This window comes from Protopterus annectens, chromosome 4.part0, assembly GCF_019279795.1.
Source record: "Protopterus annectens isolate FY-2018-M chromosome 4.part0, PAN1.0, whole genome shotgun sequence".
Taxonomy (NCBI): Eukaryota; Metazoa; Chordata; order Ceratodontiformes; family Protopteridae; genus Protopterus; species Protopterus annectens.
In genome coordinates, this window is record NC_056733.1 from 422,461,947 (window position 1) to 422,486,084 (window position 24,138).

General features: G+C 41.0%; 1 protein-coding gene across 7 annotated transcripts in view; it reads right to left on the reverse strand.

Annotated features, from left to right (window-relative positions):
• The window catches only part of MTMR3 (myotubularin related protein 3), a 2,239,538-nt gene that overhangs the window by 172,887 nt on the left and 2,042,513 nt on the right, over nt 1-24,138 (reverse strand). For 6 of the 7 annotated variants that reach the window (XM_044068370.1, XM_044068372.1, XM_044068367.1 and 3 more), the window contains one exon: nt 12,321-12,431. The exons of the other annotated variant lie outside the window; for it this stretch is intronic. In XM_044068370.1, the coding sequence (XP_043924305.1) occupies nt 12,321-12,431 (111 nt within the window). The remainder of the gene's footprint in view (nt 1-12,320; nt 12,432-24,138) is intronic. 7 annotated transcript variants of the gene reach the window in all.

The following is a 24,138-nucleotide window of genomic DNA, read 5'->3' on the forward strand; positions in this document are numbered from 1 at the left end:
GCATGGAGGCCTGTCCAGGAGAATGCTGTACTTGTTTATTTGTCTTTAATGGTGTTTTAGACTTGGTTGTTGTTTTGAAGGTAAGCTTTGAAGGTCTGAAAACACCCTCAGAAGCCGGTGCCTGCTCAGCGGCTCCGGATCCATCTGAGGGATTAGTTTCCGTAGGACCAATACCTTGAGTTTCCAGAGGCCTAGTAGTCTCCACATGGGAGTCAGAGGCGGCCTGTGGTTCTGAGGTAGTGGGTGTCAGGGGCTTCGAAAGCGCCTCACTGAGAACCGGCGACTGGCCTAGAAGAGGCTTCGTCGGTTTTGGACCTCGGATGCCTGTCCTTATCCTTGTCTTTACGTTTTTTGTGAATTCCGGTCATCGGTTGTTCCGATGGCATTGTATAACTGAACCTTCGGCCAAAGTAATGCAAAGCAAAATCAAACCGACGTTTAATAGTGCGTTTGTTAAATCTAGCACAAAACCGACTAGTGACATCGTGGTCAGGGCCTAGGCATGGAATACAGTAAGAATGAAAATCCTTATGAGGTATTTGCTTCCCACAAGAAATACAATTATTAACTTTTCCTGACATCGGTCTGAGGCAAGAAAAAGTTTCCCCAATGGGGTACTTAGCTTTATTGAAGACTTCAGTTCTGAAATTAGAATTTGAAAATCTCAGGAGTCGGCCGACCGGCACTTGCGAACTGCTTTTGCTTCGGGCACCGCACGGCAAGAAAGACAGAAGAAAATGGCATCGGCTGCATCTTATATACCCCTGGCGCACTGACGTCAGGGAAGAGGCGACAGCGGGACTGCCTGATGCCAGGATAACCCAAGTGTAATGACTGCTGCAGTGAAGCACGATGAACATCAATAAAAGTACTTGGCCAACGAGCCAGCCAGAAGACATCTTGATAGCTTGCGCGGCAAACAAGATCTGGGTAGCTATCCCAAGCATCATGGGGATAGGGGGTTAGCTTCGAGCCAGTGGAAGCTCTCGAGCTTTTGTATTAGGCCAAGTCAGAACCGATGCTCAGTTCCGAGCCCAACCAGCAAGAATTAAGGAGAGATAGGACAACATAACATTTAATGTTTTATAACTCCATATTTATTTGTCAATTTCTGAGCTGCTGGTATGCTTCCTTGCCAATGTACTCTTGATTCTTCTAGTCAATGCTGGCATTTCTTTTTTACTACCTCTCAAGCATTTTCCACTGCAACACTGGAAAAGGTTTCTTCACTGGCACAGTCTCTCTGTCGTCTTTATTACCAGAAGAACAAGCAGAATCTCCTTCTATTTCACAGCTCACTTTTTGTTGTACAAACCATTTGTATTTCCTCCTCAGAATGTTCTGTATCAAAAAATTATTTTGTGCCTCCAGGAAAGAATATTCTGAAGACAGCTGAATACAGAAGTTAGAATTTCATGCCTGCTTCTTGACATTCCCTGATTAGTGGAATACATTTACTCCTCTTCTGCCTGGTGTACAGTGAGTAATTCTTACAAAAAAACAAACAAACAAAAATAAACACCACTCTGCTGTCTACCACTTTTTGTACTTTGCCCTTCTGCCAAAGTTTTGTCAGAATCAACTCCTTCTGCTGGTAGGATTACATCTATACTATTTAAGGTCTAGGTTGCTTTCTCATGGCCAGGTTTGGAGCAAACACACGATGTGCCCTTTCAATTAACAACACCTGCTGTGAAATACCAGTCCAATTGTTAATTTGTGTTTTCATAAAATGAATACAGTTTGTTCCTTCCAGCTTCTCTGGTACAGCAGAAAATCTCAGGTTTTGCTTACATGCTCCGTCCTTTAATTCTATTGTTTTTGGAACATCTGTGCTTGAGCACTCTCATATTCAAGCCAGCCTTTTCTTCATTTCAACTTCTGATTTTTGCAGTTTTATCACCTCATCTGAATATCTGTTTAAAGCTTCTTCCATTTTATCCTGCCTTTTGTTATTTGAGCTTATATATTTTTTCAGTGCTTCATTTATTTTAATCAGTTCTGAGTACATCTGACTTATTTTTCCTCCAGGTTACTGGAAGTCATGTCTTGCACCACAGCTGGAGCTTGCACTACACAATTCTTCCCAGTCAGTGTTCCTTCCTCACTTTGTGGTTGATTTCTCTTTTTTGTTAGGTTCTCTGTATTTCTTTTTTTTTTTTTTTTTGCTGGCATCCTGGCAGTGCACTTGTTAGCCAGTTACTGAAATTTACCCCCCAAAACTAGTTCACTTGGTTTCTCTTCTGAGTTTCTGTTTTCACACTGGGAGAACTGAAATTAAGTACTGTTACTCAATGTGCAGCCATCTTAAGTCCCCTGTGCTTTGGAGTTATCAAAAAAGTTCACTGAGAGCAGCTATTCTAAACTCATACATATTATCCAGGTACACCCTTATTTTCTATTTAGCACTATACAATTGTGCCTCCTCTTGTTCTGCAAGACTCCCCTTATTCTGTAATACTTCAACCTTTGTCAATTCCTCTAAATAATTCTTATTACATCTTTATCAGACCACTTTTCTTTTATTTCTACCCTATTTTTAAACTATATTTTCATTTTATCCTACTCACTAGCTAAAACTTCTGGAGTACTTTCCATCTTTCCTAGTAACTCCTGAATAATTATCATTACCCACTCCAGGGTGGGGAAAGTGTCAGTGTCTCATTTTTACTTACCCTGTATTTTTAATGTTGTAATTACTGGATATGATCTGAAATAGTTAATGGATGTGTGTAAAAGTTCTCAATTAAATGCACATGTTCCTATAAAATATAACTTCTATCTAATCTAGTCCAGTTAAAACTGCCTTGGGGAATAATATGTCAATTCTCTTACAGTCCCTGCTACTGAACCGATGCCTTTCATACCAAACATTTTCATAAACTTCTTCAGAAATATACTTTTTTGCTGTATTTTCCCCTTCTAGCCTCCAAACACACCATAGTTGTTGCAAATTAAATTCCAATTCCCACCTACAAATATCATTCCCTGCTGAAAGCGTTGCTTCTCCCCCCCCCCTTTTTTTTTTTTTTAAGAAATTAAGAAAATTGTGACAAACAAAAGGTTTCAGCCAGCAGGGGATATTATTCATCGGTGAGGACTGTAACACAATTTGCAATAATGAAGATGTAACGGGGATGGGGCTAGAAGAAAAAATAAGCAAGAGGCTGCATTTCTGACATAAATGAGAACATTTGGTATGGAAGACTAATTCAATACAAGGAACTCAAGCCAAAATGACACTACTATCCAAGACACAACTGGGCTATGCTGGATAAAATTTATGTTTCACAGCAGCGCATGCTTTTAAATTAAAACTCTTGAGACCCATCCAATAAGAATATCTGATACTGTACCACTATAATCTAAGATAAAAATGCAGGGCAGTGATGTAAAAATGAGAAACTGGTTATTTCCTATTTACCTGTTAAAAAGTGGAACTTAAGGAACAGATAATGGACTTTATTCAAAAACTAGAAATGAAGATACAAATTACTTCAGAAAGGATACCCAGAAAGTGGAACAAAATGAAAATGGATTTTAAAAAACATGGCTGAAATAACAGAAAAAGAGATAGATGGAAAAAAAGAAATAGAAATTATTAAAAGGGATTGACAAAAGTACTGCATTAAGAATGAGAATCTCTGAGAACAACAGAAGGAGCAACTAAATGGAAAATAAGGGAGTATTTGGATAATTAGCAAGAGTTTAGAAAGTCTGTTGTTAAGCAACCATGTTGTGATAACATGAGCTTTTAGCACAAAGACTTCAACATGGGATAGTACAAAGGATTGTTGCCAAACTTAGGAGGCCTATCAGAAGAAAAATAACGAGAGATCTTACAGGCATTAAGACATATTTTGGAAAAGTTATGAACATTTCTATAAAACAGAAGGATGAGGGAACCAAGAAAATGCACAAATGGAAATATTTATGGAAAACTTAATTGAACAAACTTTACAGAGAGATTCATGTTTCAGTTAACAACAAAGGAAAAAATGAGATGAAAAAATGATGTACAATCAATCAACAAGGAAGACTTGAGGAACAGACTATATTCTTGTGGAACTTAGGAGGGAAGAATGTGATAAAGATCAAGAAGGCATTGCTTAATATTTGAAAAGGAAGGGGAAGAATTACCATCAACTTCCTAGAAAACTGTAGTGGCTGTATAACATAGAGAGTAAGGACCCTTTAGATTTGGCATCATACAGACCCATTTCCATTTTAAACTATGACTATAAAATGTGTATGCCTATATCAGCTATGAGAATGGCAAAGATGTTATTAAAGTTGTTAGATATGGATCAATATGGTATTGAGGAGAAGCAAACATTTGATAACATTAGTAGAACAGCGACGATCAAGTAGGAAGCAGAATATAAGAAAACACTACTACTGTTGGAAAGTCTTGATGCAGAAAAAAAGCATTCAATAAAGTTAGCTGGAATTTTATGAGTATAGCAATGATTGCAAATTGTGTTCTGTGAACAAATACGGTCAATAAGGAGGATATATGAAATGTCGGAGGCAATAATCAAGGTAGGAGATCTCTTCAAGGTGTATTTGAGCAAAGTAACCAGACAGGGAATGTTTTCTTTTTCCTTTATTTGCTTTATATGTAAAGCCATCCGCAAACAAACAAACAAAAAAAGGACCCATAAATTCAAGGATAAAAACTGGTATGGGAAGTCAAGAAAAGGGACCAGCAGATGATATTATTTAGTACTTGATGAATCCCGAAAAGAACATTTTAGTGTTGTGGAACAGCTTGAGACGGTTTGAAGGCTTTTCGGTATATAAAATAAATTAAGACAAAAAAGAAGTTATGTACTCACCATAACGGTCCATGCTGGTAGCCCATTTCACCTTTCATTATAATGTATGGGTTCAGAGCTGATCCTCGGCTCCAACTCGGCGAATTTATAAGCTCGAAGACTTCTGGTTGGCTCGTGGCTAAGCAGGTATCCCATAGTGCACCAGTACAAACCAAAGATCTTGTTTACTGCTCACTAGAAGAAATAACCATAACAGACATACCAATACTAAAGGGTCTCCAACCAAAGATAACCAAAATATTAATATCTCCAGATTCTTCCAGGATGGGGGCAGGAGGGCGGGTTGATAAAAATGAAGGGTGAGATGGACTACCAACATGGAACGTTATGGTGAGTACATAACTTCTTTAAGTTGTGTAGTCCAATCTCACCTTCATTTGTACATATGGGACAGCATCCCTAGCGCCTTATTCTTGGGTGGCTCACGGGAAAATACTCCTGAGAACCGTGGAGTCAAAGGATGCTCTACCCCTGGAAGCTAAATCCAATTTGTAATGTGTAATAAAAATGTGAGGGGTATCCCACGTAGCTGCTGCACAAATATAATCAAGTGGGACCCTGGTCTGAAAGGCTGCAGAGGTAGACAGAGACCTGGTAGAATGCGCCGTGATCTTGAAGGGTAAAGGTCTGCCCTCTAAAATGTAGACAAAGGCTATGCAACTGGAAATCCAGTTAGATAGTGTCACTTTAGAAACTGGTGAGCCCAATCTGGATTCAGAAAAGGAAATGAACAGTTGATCTGATTTCCTAAACTCCTTGGTCCGATGCAAATAAAAACGTAGTTGTCTATGAACATCTAGCTGATGAAACAGATATTCAGCTGCATTACAGTGATTAGGGAAGAAAACTGGGAGTTCTATGGATTAATTTAAGGTGGCGTGGGGACAAAGGAGGGGTTAAGTACACAGTGAGACCCTGTCTTTATGAAAGATCAAATAAGGTGGCTTAACAGATAAGGCTTGTAACTCCGATACCAGTCTAGCTGATGTGATAGCCACCAAAAACGAAGTCATCCAAGACAAAAATTTTAATGAAGATGAGTGAGAAGGTTCAAACGGGGAAGATGTCAGTTTGAACAACACAAAATTTAAATCCCAAGAAGCCACAGGTTCTTGGAGCGGTGGCCTCAACAGAGTGGCTCCTTTCAAAAACGTCTTGCATAGCTTATGAGACATTAAATTGGTCTCTGGAAACCCTAAATGGAAATGAGAAATAGCCGCCAATTGAACTTTGATAGTGGCAGCGGCAGATCCTTGCTGAAAAAGCTCGGAGAGAAATTCGAAAATCACAGGGATAGAAGCAGTGTAGTGATCTACCTTCATTTTCTGTGCCCAAATAGAAAATCTTTTCCATTTACAGCCATATAGTCTCCTAGTTGAAGGTCTATGGGAGGACATAAGGATATGTGACACTGAGGAGGATACATCGTGAAGCCTAACTAGGGAAGGAACTGTGAAAAAGATGTTGGTAAGTCAGCTCCAAGGGCTAGGCACATGCAGGTACAAAAGTTCAGGTAACTGTAGGTTATAGTCCAATCCAATGTACTTAATACCAGAAGTTATAAAAACACTGCTTTATTCACCAAGCCAAAATAAAAGTAAAAGCGCTGCACCAGCGTTTTTGTTCTGATAAATATCAGAACTTCTCAGACAACCAACAACACTAGTTTTGAACCAGTTGTTGGTTGTCTGAAGAAGTTCTGATATTTATCAGAACGAAAACGCTGGTGCAGCTTACTTTATTTTGGCTTGGTGAATAAAGCAGTGTTTTTATAACTTGGTATTAAGTACATTGATTGACTAACCTACAGTTACCTGAACTTTGTACCTGCATGTGCCTAGCCCTTGGAGCTGACTTACCAACATCTTTTTCTTAGTTTTCTGTGTGGTTTCTTTTGGTTGCTGGTCGTAGGGATGGAACTGTAGCAGCCACGCTGTCAATTTGAGGGTGTGTATTGAGGGATGTAGCGAACCTGACATGTGAGTCAACAGATTTGGAGCTGGGCCCAGAATCTAAGGATCATCCAGGAGAAGAGGCTCGAGGAAGGGGAACCAAACCTGATGAGGCCAGTAAGGAGCAATGAGGATTAACTTGCATCCCAGCCACCTGGCTTTCTGAATCACTTTGGAAATGAGAGGAAATGGAGGAAAAGCATACAGAAGACCCAGGGGCCAATCATGAGCTAGAGCATCTCTGGGGGTCTCCCCCAGAGGGGAAATGAGGGATAAATAATTGCTGCATTTGGCATTGACTGGACTGGCAAAAAGGTGGCAGCAAGGCTGTCCCCATTTGCGGAAAATCTGTTCCGCTGTTCCATGTTTCAGAGACCACTCGTGAGGCAGTAGGATCGCCCGGCTGAGCTTGGCTATCATGTTGGTCGTCCCTGGAATGTGCGTTGCAACGAGAAAGTGCTGGGAAGAAATCGCCCATTCTCAAACTTGCATGGCCTCTCGACAGAGTGGGTAAGATCTGGTACCGCCCTGCTTGTTGATATACCAAACTACTGACATGTTGCCTGATTGTACCGCAAGAGTCCCTAAAGGAAGAAGGTCTTTAAGTGCTTGCAATGCCAGGAGCACCACCCTCATCTCCAGAACACTGATATGCAGGTGAGTCTCGTGTTCTTGCCATGTGCCTTAGACAGTCCTGCCGAGATAATGCCCCCCCCCCCCAGATCTGGGAGGCATCCGTGGTCACAGTGGCAACAGGTTGGGCAGGAACAAAGGGGGAGCCTGTCAACTGGTTGGGTGCTATCCACCAAAGGAGGTCCTCCTTGCATGATTCCATCAGCGGAATAGGGTGATTCAGCGGAAGATATTGGAAGGACCATTGGGAAAACAGAAGCCACTGGAGAATTCTCATGTGCAACCTGGCTAATGGTACAAATAGGATGGTGGATGCATAGTCCCGAGGAGCTGAAGAACCCACTTTGCTTTGACCTTCCGCAACGGGAGAAAACGTTGAATTTGAAAGATTAAATTTTGTGCTCTTTCGGTGGGAAGACGAGCTGTCATGTTCCCTGCATCTACCTCTGCGCCTATAAAATTCACAGATTGAGAGGGCAATAATGTAGATTTTTCCCAATTTATGGAGATCCCTAATTGAGCACAAAGTTGAATAGTGGCGTCCCTGTTTTGGAGAAGTAGATGCCTGGTGGGGGCGGTCAGCAGCCAGTTGTCCAAATACAGAAACACCTGGAATCCCTGACGTCTCAGGTGAGCTGTCACCACTGCCACGCATTTGAACACCCTGGGGGCTGTGGTGAGACCAAAGGGCAGAGCACGAAATTGAAAGTGACTGGCTCCCAGCCGGAAACTAGATGGCTCCTGGATGCCTTGTCCATTTTTATATGGTAGTAGGCATCCTGGAGATTTATTGAGCACATCCAATAGTCTTTCCCTAACAAAGGGAGTATCGACTGCAGTGTTACCATCCAAAACCTGTCCTTCCTCATGGATTTGTTTAATCTGCTGAGGTCCACTATTGGCCTCCAGTCTCCTGTTTGTTTTGGGAGTAAAAAGAACCTGGAGTAAGTTCCGGATCCTATATGGTCTGCTGGGACCGATTGAATGACTCTTTTTAAGAGCAACTTGTTGACCTCCACAGTTGCCTGATCCCTGAGATTGGGTGGCACTATCTGAGATCTTCTTGGGAACACACGGTGAAAGGGAAAAGGGTATGATATAGCCTCTGGTAACAACTCTATGTACCCACTTGTCTTGGGTTATACTTAACCAGGCTTCTGGATACAAAGAAATGCGACCCGTGACAGGCCACAGAGAAACGCAGTCGAGCCCCATATCAGGAACGCTGATAAGGCCATCCCCGAAAGGAATCACGACCTTGTTGGTATTGCGGACTACCCCTGCCTCTAGGGCGACGTCTCCCATTTCCTCCTCCTCTGCCTCTGAAGGAGGGTTCACCCTGTGTGTCCGGAAAGACCTTCTGGGACTTCTTGAACCACATTTTACTGCCCCTTTGACCTTTAGGGTATTGTCTAGAGGGAATAGTAAAATGTACTCCCACGGCAGAGAGTGTCTTTCCTTCTTGCTCACACCGAGTGAGTGTGTCCACCTTAGATCCAAACAATGAGAAACCATCAAATGGGGTGTTGGTGAAAGTGGACTTGAACGGTTCCGCAAAATTACACAAGTGCATCCAGGAGTGACACCTTAGGGCAACTCCTGAACCCGCTGCTCTACTCGCTCCATCAGCTGCGTAAGAAATAAGCCGCATGGAGGAGTTAACTATAGAATTTAAAGTGGACAAGTGAGCAGAAATCTTGTCAGGGACTCCCTCAGTACATGTACCCTGTATAGAATCTCCTCCCTTATTCTGCTAAGGATTAACAGAGGAAGCTGAACCTGGAGTTTCGGACAACGAATTCCACCACTGTAAAGAATCAACACCAGCGGATAACCGCCAAAAACCAAACTGCTCTACAAACTGTAGACTAGAAAACGCTAGCGTTATCAAGCTATCCACATGAACAATAATTATAAAACTGGTACACAGGATACCACAAAGCACATTAACAGACCCAAGGCCAACGCTTGCACCAAGGGGTGCAAAGGAGCTACACTAACAAACACTAATGCAACAACAATTGTACTAAACTAATTATAACTTTGAACAAGATTTTAAGCAATAAGAAAAAAGTTAACACTTAGCCAGAGCCAAGAGAAGCACAACCGAACTAGTTGACGCGGCAAACAAGATCTGGGGTTGGTACTGGTGCACTATGGGATACCTGCTTAGCCAAGAGCCAACTGGAAGTCTTCGAGCTTATAAATCGGCTGAGTCGGAGCAGAGGATCGGCTCCGAACCCATACGTAAAAATGAAGGTGAGATTGGACTACACAACATCAAAGGTTTATAGCAGGAAACAATGTACTTATATGTATTTAGTTCAGCAAAACATATACTTATGGGGACATGAAAAGTAGTAATATTTGGGGAGATAAAAGGTAGTAGCATTTAGATGTATGGGTTAAAAACAAATCTGTTATGGCACCTAAGAATATGTGAGAAGAGATTAAACAAAACATAAAAGAAAAACAGACGCGGGAATTTCATGTTTATGTAAATGATTTTCATTGTTTTACTGTTATCTACAGGTTAGGCATATTTTTATCTCCCAGAGGTAAAGCTGTGGATAATAACAGAGCTAAAGGTATTTATCTGGGTAAGGCAGAGAGCAAAAGCAAAGTGGGATAAGTTGATTCTCCTCACAGAACAAGGTAGCTTAGGTGGCTTAGGGTTAACCGATTTGAAAGCGTACTTTAGAGCTACACAGTTAAAGCTTATTTACGTAACTCATGCAGAAGGCTATAAATGAAAGAAAAGGATGATGACAATGAGGAAATAAAAACGGAGATTTTAGGATACAAGTTCTTACAAAGAACAGCAGCCACCATTAAAATTATTATACTCAAATGTAGCAGAACATATATATATATATATATATATATATATATATATATATATATATATATATATGGGTCTACTTCTAAATTTCAGTGTGTCAAAACCTCGAATTGCTTATGGTTAAAACCATAAGACTGAAGTTTTGAAACTTTGAAATTTAAATTAAAAAAAATAAATAAATGATTTTTTTTTTTACTTTTTTGCAGATGGAAAGCCCCCCGGCACCCCCCACAGCCCCTGCTAATTAAATATACCAACTCTGAGATCACACTAAAGCGAGGAAAACTGTATGGCGACCTCCATTTAAATGGTTTAAAGTTTCAAAACTTCAATCTTATGGTCTCAGTGATAAATTTGAAGTTTTGAAACTTCTCAGTTTAGAAGTAGACCCACATACATACATATATATATATATATGTTTACACACACACACACACACACCGACATAGATAGACGTTTCCTCCCAACTTCTCTTTTTGCTTCACACTTTCAGTCCTGGTGTCCCTGTCCACTGCCAGGTCTATCAACTCCTCCTTCCACCCCTCGACTTTATCCTACATATTTGCTGGACCCAGCATGGATTTTAAGGGCATCTTGAGGAGTCATTCTAGAAACTGCTTCTGCTGGGGGAATTTTTTTATTTAATGACCTACTCTCCTTCCACTCCCCTGAGCCTCCTCAATGTGTTTACCCAGTCTGTCTGAGGACTATAGTCCCATCTAAGGACCACATCCCTCTTTATTGATTGCCTAGACAAACAGTTTTATTAGCAAAAAAATAGATCTCAAAGGAAAAATATCCTTTGTAGGTAGTCTTAAAAGAAAGAGACCTTCGTTCTTATGCCCGAGGTCCTGAACAGGGAGTATATGTGTGTGTGATGTACGGTGTCTAAAAGATATAAAGGCTTTGGTATACTGGTTAGATGTTGGGCTATCTTTGGCAGGAGATCCCTACAGTGAAGAATACTGCAACATTGATACAGAAAGACATCTACTGTGATTGGGTTCCAGGCACGGGACATAAGTATATTTCCTGTGCTTGTCTCAGAAAATTTGTTTACTACAATGTCACTGATATTCAAAAGCTGTGAAGCCAAAGCAGAAAATAGAAATGTTTTTGGGAAAAAAACAGTTCAGATACTGGGATCCAAGCTCTCCTCAACAGAGCACAGGGCAAATCTTTAACTCTAAACGTCTGAAAACCCATTTCATTGGAACACAACTTAATCAAATTTCATATAACTTGGACATCATACCATAATACGACCAAAGGGAAATAAGCTTTTAAGCCCCCACATTCTCTTACTTGAATATACCACCTACATGTTTATAAAGCTGTGGAAAATGTGAAACTATCACATACAGTAAATCACAGTAGTGATTATGTAGAGGTAGAGGTAACCCCAGAATTACCAGATAAAGCGACTTCATACGCTTCTACACTGTACTACTGCTATAATTCAGAACTATCCACAGCAGTGACGCACTGGACTTCCACCCAACTAAATAAGCTGTTAACCATCTAGATTTAATGATTTATCACCTGACAAAACAGGCATTCAGCCAAATGTCAAGATCTGCTCATTCAGATACAGGGCAGACAAGAAATGAAGAGATAATTCTCAACACTGTGTAAACAAAGAAGCAGCGAACAGTTCAGAGAGCACTGTCATGATCCCGTCAGAAGAAAAAACTACTCTGTTCTAGGACCTGAAAGGCCATGTCCTGTATGTTCCTTCAACTACAGCATCTCAAAGTAAACTTTGCAGTGGATAAATGGGGACAGTTTGTATTCATACATATTTACACACACACACACACACACACACACACACACACACACACACACACACACACACACACACACACACACACACACACACACACACACACACCTCAACTATCACTGGCAATATTGTTGGGGTAAGTGTTGCCCTTAACCACAGCAGTCAAACATTCTATGGAGTAATTATTTCTCCACAGAGCTAAAATGTCTACAGTCTACTTAAGTAAACACAAATAAAAGCCCTCTTTTTTCATAGGATATTGAATTTACCTCTGTGTCTTGTTTATCCACATGTTCCCAACTGGCATCAGAAAAAATTTCTGTACTACACCTTGACAAGCAGTTATGATCAAGATTGCATTCACAGTCGTGGACTGAAGTCTGTTGGTAAAGAACACAAATGCATACAAATAATACTTTATAGTGAAGATGATCCAAACCTACTTATATTCTGTCAACTACTTTATACAATTTTAAAATTACGTAAACTAAAATACCATCATCAGTACAACATTATAGCTAGTGATAAGAATGCAGAACTGCATTGTGAACATAAAGTGACCCCAGAAGCACCAAGCTCTGTGTTTTAGAGGAATGAAGCCTCTACTATGGTCCAGACAACCAGAGTTTGGTTAGTATCTCCTGTGTTGGAAGAGCTAAGCAGGCAGAAATGATGCGAGTGGCTGATGCAAGCTTGCCTACCTTGGGAGAATGAAGGCAGCTTTACTTCACTACTTGTATGACAACTAGAGGCAGCACTGACCGTTAAACCCAGGGAGCACAGGCCTGTAAAGCACATGATGCCCCTCCCCAAAGGCACTGGCTGGGGAAAGTTAGCATTTGCAGGTATGCTTCCCATAGCAGGAAACACAATCATAAGAGGTAATGCACAAATCTAAAGAAGAGAGTCAGAATGGAAATCGCATGTGCAAGTTTAATACACAATAATGCTAGTACCACCAGGACTGAGCCACTAATGTTCTTTTCATTATTAATGTATGTTAATGTGATGAATGTATACAATTATTTAAAAAAAAAAAAAAAAAAAAAGACATGTTAAAGAGGTGGGGAGATCCAAGGAGGGGGGTAGGCCTCTCTGATACACATGGAAGCTGGCTCACTCCATACCACTTAACCCTTACCACAGAGGAACAAATAGGCTGATCAGGCACTCTGAGTAGGTATTAGTGGGTTGAAGGAGTGTCACCTTGTCCCGGGATGCCCTGTCGTGCTCCTCTCAGAAAGAAGAAGCCAAATGGGTAACAGTAGTGAAACCATTGAAAAGGTTTGGTAAATAAGCTACAAAAATGGCAAATGAAGCAGTACACGTCAATCAGTTTTTAGTAGCTGTAGCTTTAAAGAGGCCTGGTTATCCAAAATAGACTAATATAATGCAGTCTCCTTCCCATGAAGCATTTTCTATCATTAAGGATTTTTAATACTGTTACTGCAGTGCCAACTACATGACATGGTGCAAAACGAATGAAAAATAATTTACCACTTGTCATAATTACGGTTTATTTTGTTATGAAATAAATTCTAACTTTATTAAAACACGGTTGAGTTCTAAAGCATTTTTTTCCCAGCTCTTTGCCCCCACTCTCTGCGGACTCAGAACCTGTCAGTTGATCCATTTTCTCCCCAAGCACTGTATTAAGAACCAATCTGGAGGTGTTATGTTGTTGGCGTTACCTCACTGAGAGTTCTCAGCTATACATCAAGAGTCTGGAGTACAAGGGGCATCAATAAGTGTGTGTCACTTGCTTCATCAGTGATGTGATCCCTCAGGACAGGCTTGTCTCTCCTCGACAGCATTCATGTGGGGTTTCTGCTCGTCAACAGGGATTCAACCATGAGAAAATGCACCCAGGCATAAGCATCCATAAACTCGCCGCCCAAGGACAGGCAAGCCAGCAAAACTGCATCATTCCTTTCCTCCCAATGCAAGCTCCACCAGGCCAGAGCCACTACTCTAACAAGGGTTACTCGAGCCACCGTTAGGGCTGAAAAATATTTTTATTCGGAGAGTACCTTGTTACTTCAGAAAAATTAACTTATTCAAACTATGTAGCCAAATGATGAGCCTGAACTGATAGTACAGGCAATACAAGTGGTACGAACATGACAAAGTTTTGTTTGTTAACCAAAAATGCCACTGCTATTTAGTATATATTAAACCTCTCCAAACCAGCATGCTTCAAAATGGCAATAAGACAATGAACATTTCAATTACCCTATATAACTGCATTTTAAATCTATTAAAACTGACCAGTAAACAATATACTACTTTCAAAACAACTAAAATGTTTCATTTAGTACAGTTTAAACATTTGGGTTACTCCAAGTAATTCCCCTTTTTATTTACAGAATTTGTTGACAAAGAAAACCTGAATAGGCAGGGCACAACTTCAGAGGCGGCTTGGTGAGAAAGCTCCAAAATGGTAATACAACATGTATGGACTTACTGAAAAGCACAAATAGTAAACAGATAATATAAAATTCAACAGTGGTAATTTAACATTCTCATATGGTTACAGGGAAGGTCCTTCTGTTAACAGATATAACATTTAAAGAAGGTTATTTGAATTCTACTTATTTTTCATGGCTTGCAAACACAAAGCGAGCCTATTAATACAAGAAGAGAGTTTTGGGATGGGTAAGACTGACTTCACTGTAATAAGAAGCAACTCAATGCTCTGCACGTACGGAAAATCCACGGCCAAACCATTCACAATACAAACACCAGTGGCCAGCATAGAGTACACCAAGCACTTAGAAAATAATTATAAGCATGAACACTTTATTCAGACCGGTTTCGGCTATCCAGCCTTCTTCAGTGAAAAAGCATTTTCACTGAAGAAGGCTAGTTAGCCGAAACCGGTCTGAATAAAGTGTTCATGCTACAATTATTTTCTTAGTGCTTGGTGTACTCTATGTTGGCCACTGGTGTTTGTATTTTCACTGTAATAAGCCAAAGAAGATATTCCAGAGCTGCAGAAAAAAATACAGGTGAAGAAGAGATGGCCATTCCCCATTATAAATATAATCTTAGGAAGAGTTCTGGGTAGGATGTGCCACTAAATAACCATTTAAACATTATGGTAACCCCAAGAAAACATCAGAAGATTCAGGGTAGACAAGCTGGAGATTATTTTTCTTTTTGGGGTGGGTGTAACAAGTTGGTAAATTTTAAATTAGTTATCGATGTACTCTTCATAAGATACACAAGCTGCATGGTTACAAATAGGACATGGCAAGTATCATACAGCAACTGGACAGATACATTTTGAGGTTATGGTCAGGGTAAACTACAGAGCTATGCCCTGGACTCATACTTGTTTAGACTGTAGTTTTCAGATCTATCTTTTTCATCTGAGGTGTCAGACAGTCTGTATGCAAATTACTTGAAAATGGGTAAACTGAGTACGTGCGTTACAGACGGGGCATGTCTGGAAAAAAATTGAATAAATTGATCACTTTGATATGGAAAATAATGTACGGATAAATATATAAAAAAACAAAGCATATGAAATTTGGGAGAACCATACTGAAAGGTGAATATTTAATGTAGCACACAGCAACTGAAACGGATTCACTTAAGGACCTGGTATATGGGTAGATTCAGCTTTGGGTTTTTCTAATCATATCAACCAATTGGTTAATGATAGTTATAGAACTATACGTTGAATAAAAGATATATAAAGTCTACAAAACTAGAAATGATGAAATCATTGTTAAGTTACATTAGATCCAAATTTTTAAGTATGGAATAACAATATGGAAACCTTATAAGAAAACAAGCATGAGTAAACCAGAAAGATGACAGTGGAAACATACCAACAGCAATCATGGATGTGAAAATTTAAGTTATTATGAAAGACTAAAATACCTGAACTTGTACAGTGTTTCATATAGATACTTGAGAAAACCTTACTTTGGTATATAGAGTACTTAGAGACAACAACCAGTGTGAATGTTTGGGGTTATCAAAAAGTGGTAGAGCATCAGACAACCTATGTAGAAGATTTTATAGGAATGAGAAGTGTATTAATTGTTTTTTTGAGAGAGTAGCTGATGCATGGAATAGACTACCAAACTGCATTAAAGCGAGCACTAGTTTAGATATTTTTAAGGACAACTTGGACACTTGTTATGAGAATAACTGTTTTGGTATACTGGCAGGCTAGAAAGGCATTACTGCCTGTGCCTGAAATGTCCGTCTGTATGTATGTATACATGTACCAAGTAAAACAGATATATTGTGGGAAAATGGTAGTAACTAAAAAAAATCATTCTTTTAGCTGGGATATGATTTATCTTTGATCTGAACTACCTAGGAAGATTAAGACCTTAAAAATTTACTACTACTGACATTCAAAAATTTGCAAACTAGAAAATGGAAATCAAAATTTAAACCACATATAATGTTCCTTAAGTCTGTATACAGCACTTGGGGCAAAGACCATGAAAGGGCACCAACTCCATTAATTCAGGATCATAAACTAAATTTCCCACTCACTTGTTAATATTAGATTAATATACTCAATGTGATAGACGTTCTAATAACTAGAAGTCTGTTCCATAAAGATGGAATTCGATAAGTTAAAAATAAATTGTCTCTGGTTCTACAATGCTTTGCAACCAACTTTAATTTTATTTCTCATCAACAAAGTTCATTGATATAATAAAACTGCCATTGGGACAGTATCAAGAAGTAATCTATATGTATTAATAGCTCCCGCCCCTTAAATAATGGTAGCATAATAAATAAAGGTTAAGAAATTCATATATATCTGCATAACTCGTGTCATGAATTTGATACAATTTTTTTTAGTGAATCTTCTTTGAACTGATTCAAGAGTTCTAAGTTATCCTTTAGTATAACACTGAATCCATTGTTATGTTCAAGAATAGTCCTTACAAGACTTCGGGTATGGCACTGAGCAGCTAAGTCATACAGTGGCAGCTCACTCATCACTGGAAAACAAAAAAAAAAAGATACTAATGTGATAAATTGATAGAGAAAAGGCAAAGAGGAGTATCTGATTTCAAGAAAGAAGGACAAAAGAAAGAATTTGAAGTAATCGACTGAACAGTGGCTGAAAACTTTCTAACAAGACAGCAAAAAGACATCCACCCTCACCTGAACAACCCAAAGAAAGGCCACTGACCACAAGATGTAGAACAAAGGAAAAGTTCAAGAAACTATATGCAGAAGTCATAAAAACAGAGGAAAACTTAGCTGACTATATGAAAAGAAAAAAGAAAATTTCTGACACAAAAGGAACCCTAAACAAACATTCAGATTACATATAAAAAGAATAGAAAGCAATAAAACATCAAACAAACTGGCAGCATTGGAAGAGGCCCTAGAAGACATACAAGACAAGCTAATGGAAACTGAAGACCAAGAGCAGAGAAAATTTAAGATTTATGAACATACTGGAAGATATGGATGGAGCTAGATGCAAAAACTTCTTACTTGAACAACTACAGAAATGGACTGACCTACCAAACAGGGTGTTTACAATGGGAGGAAAAAACAGATGTTTCCCTCACCTGACTTGCAGCCAAAATGCAGACATTCCAGTTGAAAGAACATCTAAGTGCACTTTAGAGAAAAAAAAAAAAAGGATAAAACACAAAGTTGGAACACACGGGATCTTTGTAGATCAAGACTTTTCATTAACCACTAGACTAAAAGTGCCAAATTTATGCCTTATTTCAAGATAAGCAGAAGCTTGGGGATCTGCTTCAAGCTTATTTAGCTGGCAATGTTTAAGGCCATTTTTTCATCAGGAACAAAATCATTCTTAGATCCAGATAGACTGAAAGAGGTGTTAGAGAAGGGTTTAAACAACGCAATACATCACAACAAGGTGAAGAACCAGAAAAGCCTGGGAAACCCAAAAGAACACAAAAAGGAAAAGCCTAACATGTTGGTCGATCAAACTGACCCATGTTTTTCATAAGGAAAAGCTTGAGGAAAAAAGGGAAATTGAAAAACATACCAATGCGGTTGCAGGCTCACAGTAAGACGCTGTCCGGTTCGATTCTCAGTTACAGCGTCTTCTGCGTGGAGACATGCGTGAATGGGCGTACCTTCGTTGAAGGTTGTGCGTCAGGGCTGGCAACACGGCACGTAAAAATAAACTGCCAATCATTAGCGGACCAGAGTTCCGCTGTGGCGACCCCTAACCAGGAAAAGCCGAAAGACACAACAACAAAGTACAGTTTTGTACCTACCATAAATGTAGATGTTCGAGTGTATACACTGCTGCAGTCATTACACTTGGGTTATCCTGCCATCAGGCGGTTCCCCAGTTGGCCTGAGTTTCAAAGTCTTGGTCCGGCGTCAGCTGCTGTCACCTCCTCACTGACGTCAGTGCGACAGGGGTATATAAGATGCAGCCAATGCCATTTTCTTCAGTTTTTCTTGCCCCAGATGTCAGGTGCCCCCAAATAGGTAGGCAATTCAAATTGCTAATAAAACATACAAAGGAAAAGCAAACAACTTTCAGCTACCAGCAAATACTCCCCATAGGTAGTAAAGGGTAGAAGACATAGGTACGTACCAGCAAGTAAGAGGGGAAGGAGGGAGGGTAACCTGGACTGCAGCAGTGTATACACTCGAACATCTACATTTATGGTAGGTACAAAACTGTACTATGTTCATCGTGTTACACTGCTGCAGTCATTACACTTGCATAGAATCCCAAAGCTGAGATAGGGTGGCTGGTTCTATAAGGCATTAGGGGTGGCTATAAGGCCCTGCAGCACTGCAGTGGTGAATCCAGATCTGGATTTAGAGTATAGAGGCAGATGGTAATGCTTGGTGAAGGTATATACAGAACTCCAAGTTGCTGCTTCCAAAATATCCTTGGTAGGTACTCCCCTGAGGTAGGCACTTGAAGTGGCTGCTACCCTGGTGGAGTGAGATCTAATGTTGCTATGTACAGGTTTTCCATGGTATGTGTAGCAGAAAGTATACAATGTCCTATCCATTTTGAAATAGTCTGTTTTGAAATGGCTTTTCCCTGTGCTCCTGCAGCATATGCTACCAATAATTGGTCAGATTTTCTGAAAGCTTTGGTTTTGTCCAAGTAGAAGTGTAACTGCCTGTGAATGTCCAAAGAGTGCAGTAGTCTCTCCCCTTTATTCTGTGGTTTAGGATAAAAAGTTGGCAGGTGAATAGTTTGGTTTAGAGCCACACTGGATACCACCTTTGGCATAAACGTAGGGTTAGTTCTTAAAGACACCCTGTCCTGGTGGAAAATGAGGAAAGGTTCCACTGCCATTAGTGCCTGTAATTCTGAAACTCTTCGTGCTGATGTTATTGCCAGGAGCAGAGCAGTTTTCCAAGAGATATATTTTAATTCTGCTGTGTTAGCTGGCTCAAAAGGAGGTAAAGTTAATTTTTCCAAAACAAAGTTGAGGTCCCAAGTTGGAGTAGGTGCTCTACGGGGCGGTCTTATGTTTTTAGCCCCTCAGGTACTGTGTTAGCAAAGGATTACAGAAAATTGGTGGCTCCGTGTTGTAATGAGCAGAGATGGCAGAGGTGTGGATCTTGATGGATGAGAAAAAGAGGCCTTTGTCCAGCATCTCAGTTAAATATTGTAGTATCTGAGGAATGTTTGGGACAAGAGGGTCAAGGCTGTGAGCTTGGTTCCAGGCACAGAATCTCTTCCATTTATCCGAATAGGCTTTCCTGGTACTAGGCCTTCTGGCCTCCAGAATGACATCCATAACAGCTTTGGAGAGAGGCATTGCTTGCTTGACCAAGGAATCTTCCATACAGCTAGGTTTAAGGTCTTTAGCTGGCTGTGTAGTATCTGATTGTTCTGCTGAGTCAGCAGATGGGGGATTTGAGGCAAAATCCAGGGTGGTCCTTGTGCTAAGTTCTTTAAGATTGGGTACCAGTGCTGGCATGGCCAGTCTGGTGCAATCAGGATCATCTTTCGCTCTTCTTGCCTGGCTTTTATGAGTACCTTTGGCAGGAGAGGTAGTGGTGGGAAAGCGTATACTTGTAGGTTTTTCCACCTGAATGAGAGGGCATCCACTTTCCATGCTTGTGGATGGTAACTCCTTGTGCAGAATTTCTGTAGCTGGCAGTTCATTGGGGATGCAAACAGATCTATGTCCGGGCTCCACCATTTCTGTGTTATCATTCTGAATATTTGTGGATTCAATTCCCATTGGTGGGGATCCATGACGTTTCTGCTTAAGTCGTCTGCCAGTGTGTTTTTCTCTCCTGGCAGGAACTGTGCTTGCAGATGAACTTGATAGTTTAGAGCTGTGTTCCACAAGGTCATGGCTTGTCTGCAGAGGGGGTAGGAGTGAGTGCCCCCTTGCTTGTTTATGTACCACATAACTGTGGTGTTGTCTGTCTTTAGTAGTAGTTGTCCTGGATGCAGCAGGTCCTTGAAAGCTATAAGGGCATTTTGTACATCTAGCATCTTTTTGATTGATGTGAAGATGCCTTTGTTCTGCTGGCCACTTGCCCTGAATACATTTGCCTGTCATGTGTGCTCCCCAGGCGTAATCCGATGCATCTGTTGTCAGTGTTTGCCTGGCTGTGGGTTGAGTAAAAGGCTGTCCCTTGTTGAGATGACAAGCTTGAACCCACCACTGAAACTCCTGTTGAAGGCAAGGAATTAGTGGTATAACAGTTTCCAAACATTGACAGTGCTGAGACCATACATTCTTTAGGTACCATTGTAATTTCCTCATATGCAGTATGGCATATGGAATTAGTAGTATGCAAGATGCCATGTAACCCAAGGCCTGCAGAATTTTTCTTGCAGGGAGTTGGGCCTTTGTTGCCATCAATTGAAAGTATTGAGTCAGTTGTCCTTGCTTGTCTGGTGTGGGATAAGCCATCTGGGCAGTTGTGTTCAAGCTGGCACCCAGGAATATTATCTGTTGTGACGGCACTAGTTTTGATTTTTTTTCGTTTACTGTGTACCCCAGGCAACTTAATAACTTTTTTTACAAACGCCAGACGCTTTAGAAGAATGTCCTTGCTCTCTGCTTGAATCAGGCAGTCGTCCAGGTACGGATAAATTTTAATTTCTTTCTGTCTGCAAAATGCAATTACTGGTGCCAGGCACTTTGTGAAGACCCTGGGCGCAGTAGATAAGCCAAAGGGCAGTGCAGAGAATTGATAGTGCATTGAACCAGCTATAAATTTGAGGTATTTTCTGCAGTTTTGTCTGATAGGGACATGCATGCCTCCTTGAGGTCCAAGGTCACGAGCCAAGCTTTCTTGCCCAGCATGGGAAGAAGCTGCTGTAGTGTTAACATTTTGAATTTCGGAACATCCAGGTAAGTGTTTAGAGAAGAAAGATCCAGAATGGGCCTCCAGCCTTTGTCCTTTCTGGAAACCAGAAAGAGTCTTGAGTAAAATCCTTGTCCTTGCTCCTGTGTTGGTACCTTCTGAATAACTCTCATGTCCACGAGTGCTGTAATTTGTCTTTGAGCCTCTGCCCATTGATTTGGTGGCAGATTTGGCATTCCTTTTAACCTTGGGAGAGTGGGAAAGTGGAACCTGTAACCTTGAGATACAATGTTGAGAACCCATTTGTCTTTGGTGATCATATGCCAATTGTGATAGAAAAGTGCCAGTTTTCCTCCCAAGGGGGCTGCTAAGAGAGAGTTGTTTGGCAGCTGTAGTGGGAAGTCATTGGGGCTGCTTTTTATATGGTTGTGGCCTGTCTTCCCTTTCTTTCTGGCCTGATGCAACCCATTGTCAAGGCCTGTAAGGACCTTGTGGTTGACCTCTACCTCTTGGATGTCTGTATCTGCCCCTTTGAGGTCTGTCTGTAACTGGAAAGGACCAATTCTTAGTTGGCCAATTTCTGCTAAATCTAGGAGGCTGAACCTGTAAGAAATCCTTCACCGTTTGCATAGATTTTGCCTTATCCTCCACTTTCTTTAATACCTCTTCTGCCTTAACTCCAAATAACACATCCTGCTGCAAAGGTGCATCCAATAATTTTGCTTTAACATGATCTGGTAACGTATGTTCTTTTAACCAAGCATGTCTTCTAAAGACACAGCCTGTAACTGCTGCTCTACAGGAGGCCTCTAAAGAATCAAAACCACATTGCAAAGTATTGAGCTGCCTGTCAGGCGCTAGGATCCGCCACATAACACAAGCACTCAGGTCACTCCAAGGCAAGTACAAATATGACTCAGTCATTGTCCATGCTGGTGTGAATGACTTGAGACGTACCTCCCTGGACTACATGAAAAGAGACATAGAGGAGCTCTCTGAGCATGTAGCCCAGGCCGGTATGACCCTGACCTTGAGTAGCATCTTACCCTCACCAAGAATGATGCCACAATATGAAGACAAGATGATCAATTTCAACAATTGGCTTAAGTATTGGTGTCATTCAAAGGGGATCCAATGCCTGTCAGCCTGGGATGACATGCTCGACAAGCCACGATGCTTCACTAGGGACGGCTTGCACCTGTCACCCCTGGGCTTTCGGATATTGGCAAAGGCTCTTGCCACCCCCATAGTGCCTTTTTTAGGCAAGGCTCAAAAGACAAACCCACCTCCATAGGTATCACAGGGGTAAAAAACTAAGAGTAATGCTACTCAATGCCAGAAGTCCAAACCTCAAGATGCACGCACTCGAAACTCTCCTTAGCATGGAGAACATCAATATCTGTGCAGTAACAGAAACCTGGTTCAAGGCTCCCGAGAGCACCCCAGCACTACCAGGTTATACCTCATACCATGTTTTTCAGCCCCAAAACTTGGACTGAACCACAAAAGGAGGGGGAGTATCAATATTCGTCAAAGATACCCACACCTCCAGGTTGGTGGGACAGCAAGAAGCATCAGAGACTATCCATGTGCAACTAACAGTGGGTAAAACTGCCTTCCAGTTTATAGCCTGCTACAGACCACCCTCCCAAACCCAGGAACCCCACTTGGCCTTCCTGAGAACACTGGAAAATATGAAGGTCTCTCCAAACACCATTATATTGGGTGACTTCAACTACCCAAACATAGACTGGGAGCATTACTCTAGCTCCAACACCCTAGCCCAAAGGTTCCTAGAATTTATAAACTCAAATGCTATGGAACAGCTTGTTACCACTCCCACAAGAGGGGAAAACATACTGGACCTGATCATCACCAACATGGGGACTCTATGCTCCAGACCAGAAGTGTATCCCTCACTGGTAAGATCAGACCATAAAATAATCTCACTAGATATTCACATCCCGACCCCAGCCCCTGCCCAGAAAACCACAGTGAAAAACTTCTCTAAAGCAAATTTCACACTCCTCAAAACCGAGGTGGAATCCTTCAAAGCCCCCGGGCCTGTGGAAAATATGGCCCAGACCGCAGAATCCTTTATAAACGCATTCTATGAACACCTTCAGGAATGCATGGATCATGCAATCCCAAACAAAACCAAGACCCAATCTTCCAAGGGCAGGCGTCCTGTCTGGTGGATCCCAGCCATAAACAAACTATACAATAGAAGGAGGAAGCTACTACATGACAGAGCAAAATCCCAAAAAGGGAAGGCATCTCTGATCATTATTAGCAAAAAACTACGGGAAGGCATCTCTGATCATTATTAGCAAAAAACTACGGGCACTCATAAAATCGTCTAAGGCCAGCTTCGAGAGAAAAATTGCACAGGACACTAAGGATAATCTCAAGGCTTTCTTTAGTTATGTTAGAAACCTGGGTGGGAATTCCCAGATATGCTCAGAATTAGTCCAAAATGACAAAATATACACCGAACCCACAGACATTGCCAACATCCTTAGCTGACAGGTTCAGGGCAAACCCCCCCCCCCTTCCCCACCAAAAGGGCAAATATCTATCCCAGCAGAGTGCTGCCCCCCTGACATCTCAGATGCTCAGGTAAGAGCCGCCCTCTCCAAAGCAAAAAACACAGCATCAATGGGACCAGACGGTGTCCCAGGCTGCGTCTTACATGAACTCCAAGAAGAACTAAACCCAAACATAAAACTACTGTTTAATCTCAGCCTTACTACAGGATATGTACCCAAAGAGTGTCGTACAGCAACAGTGGTCCCTCTCCACAAAGGTGGT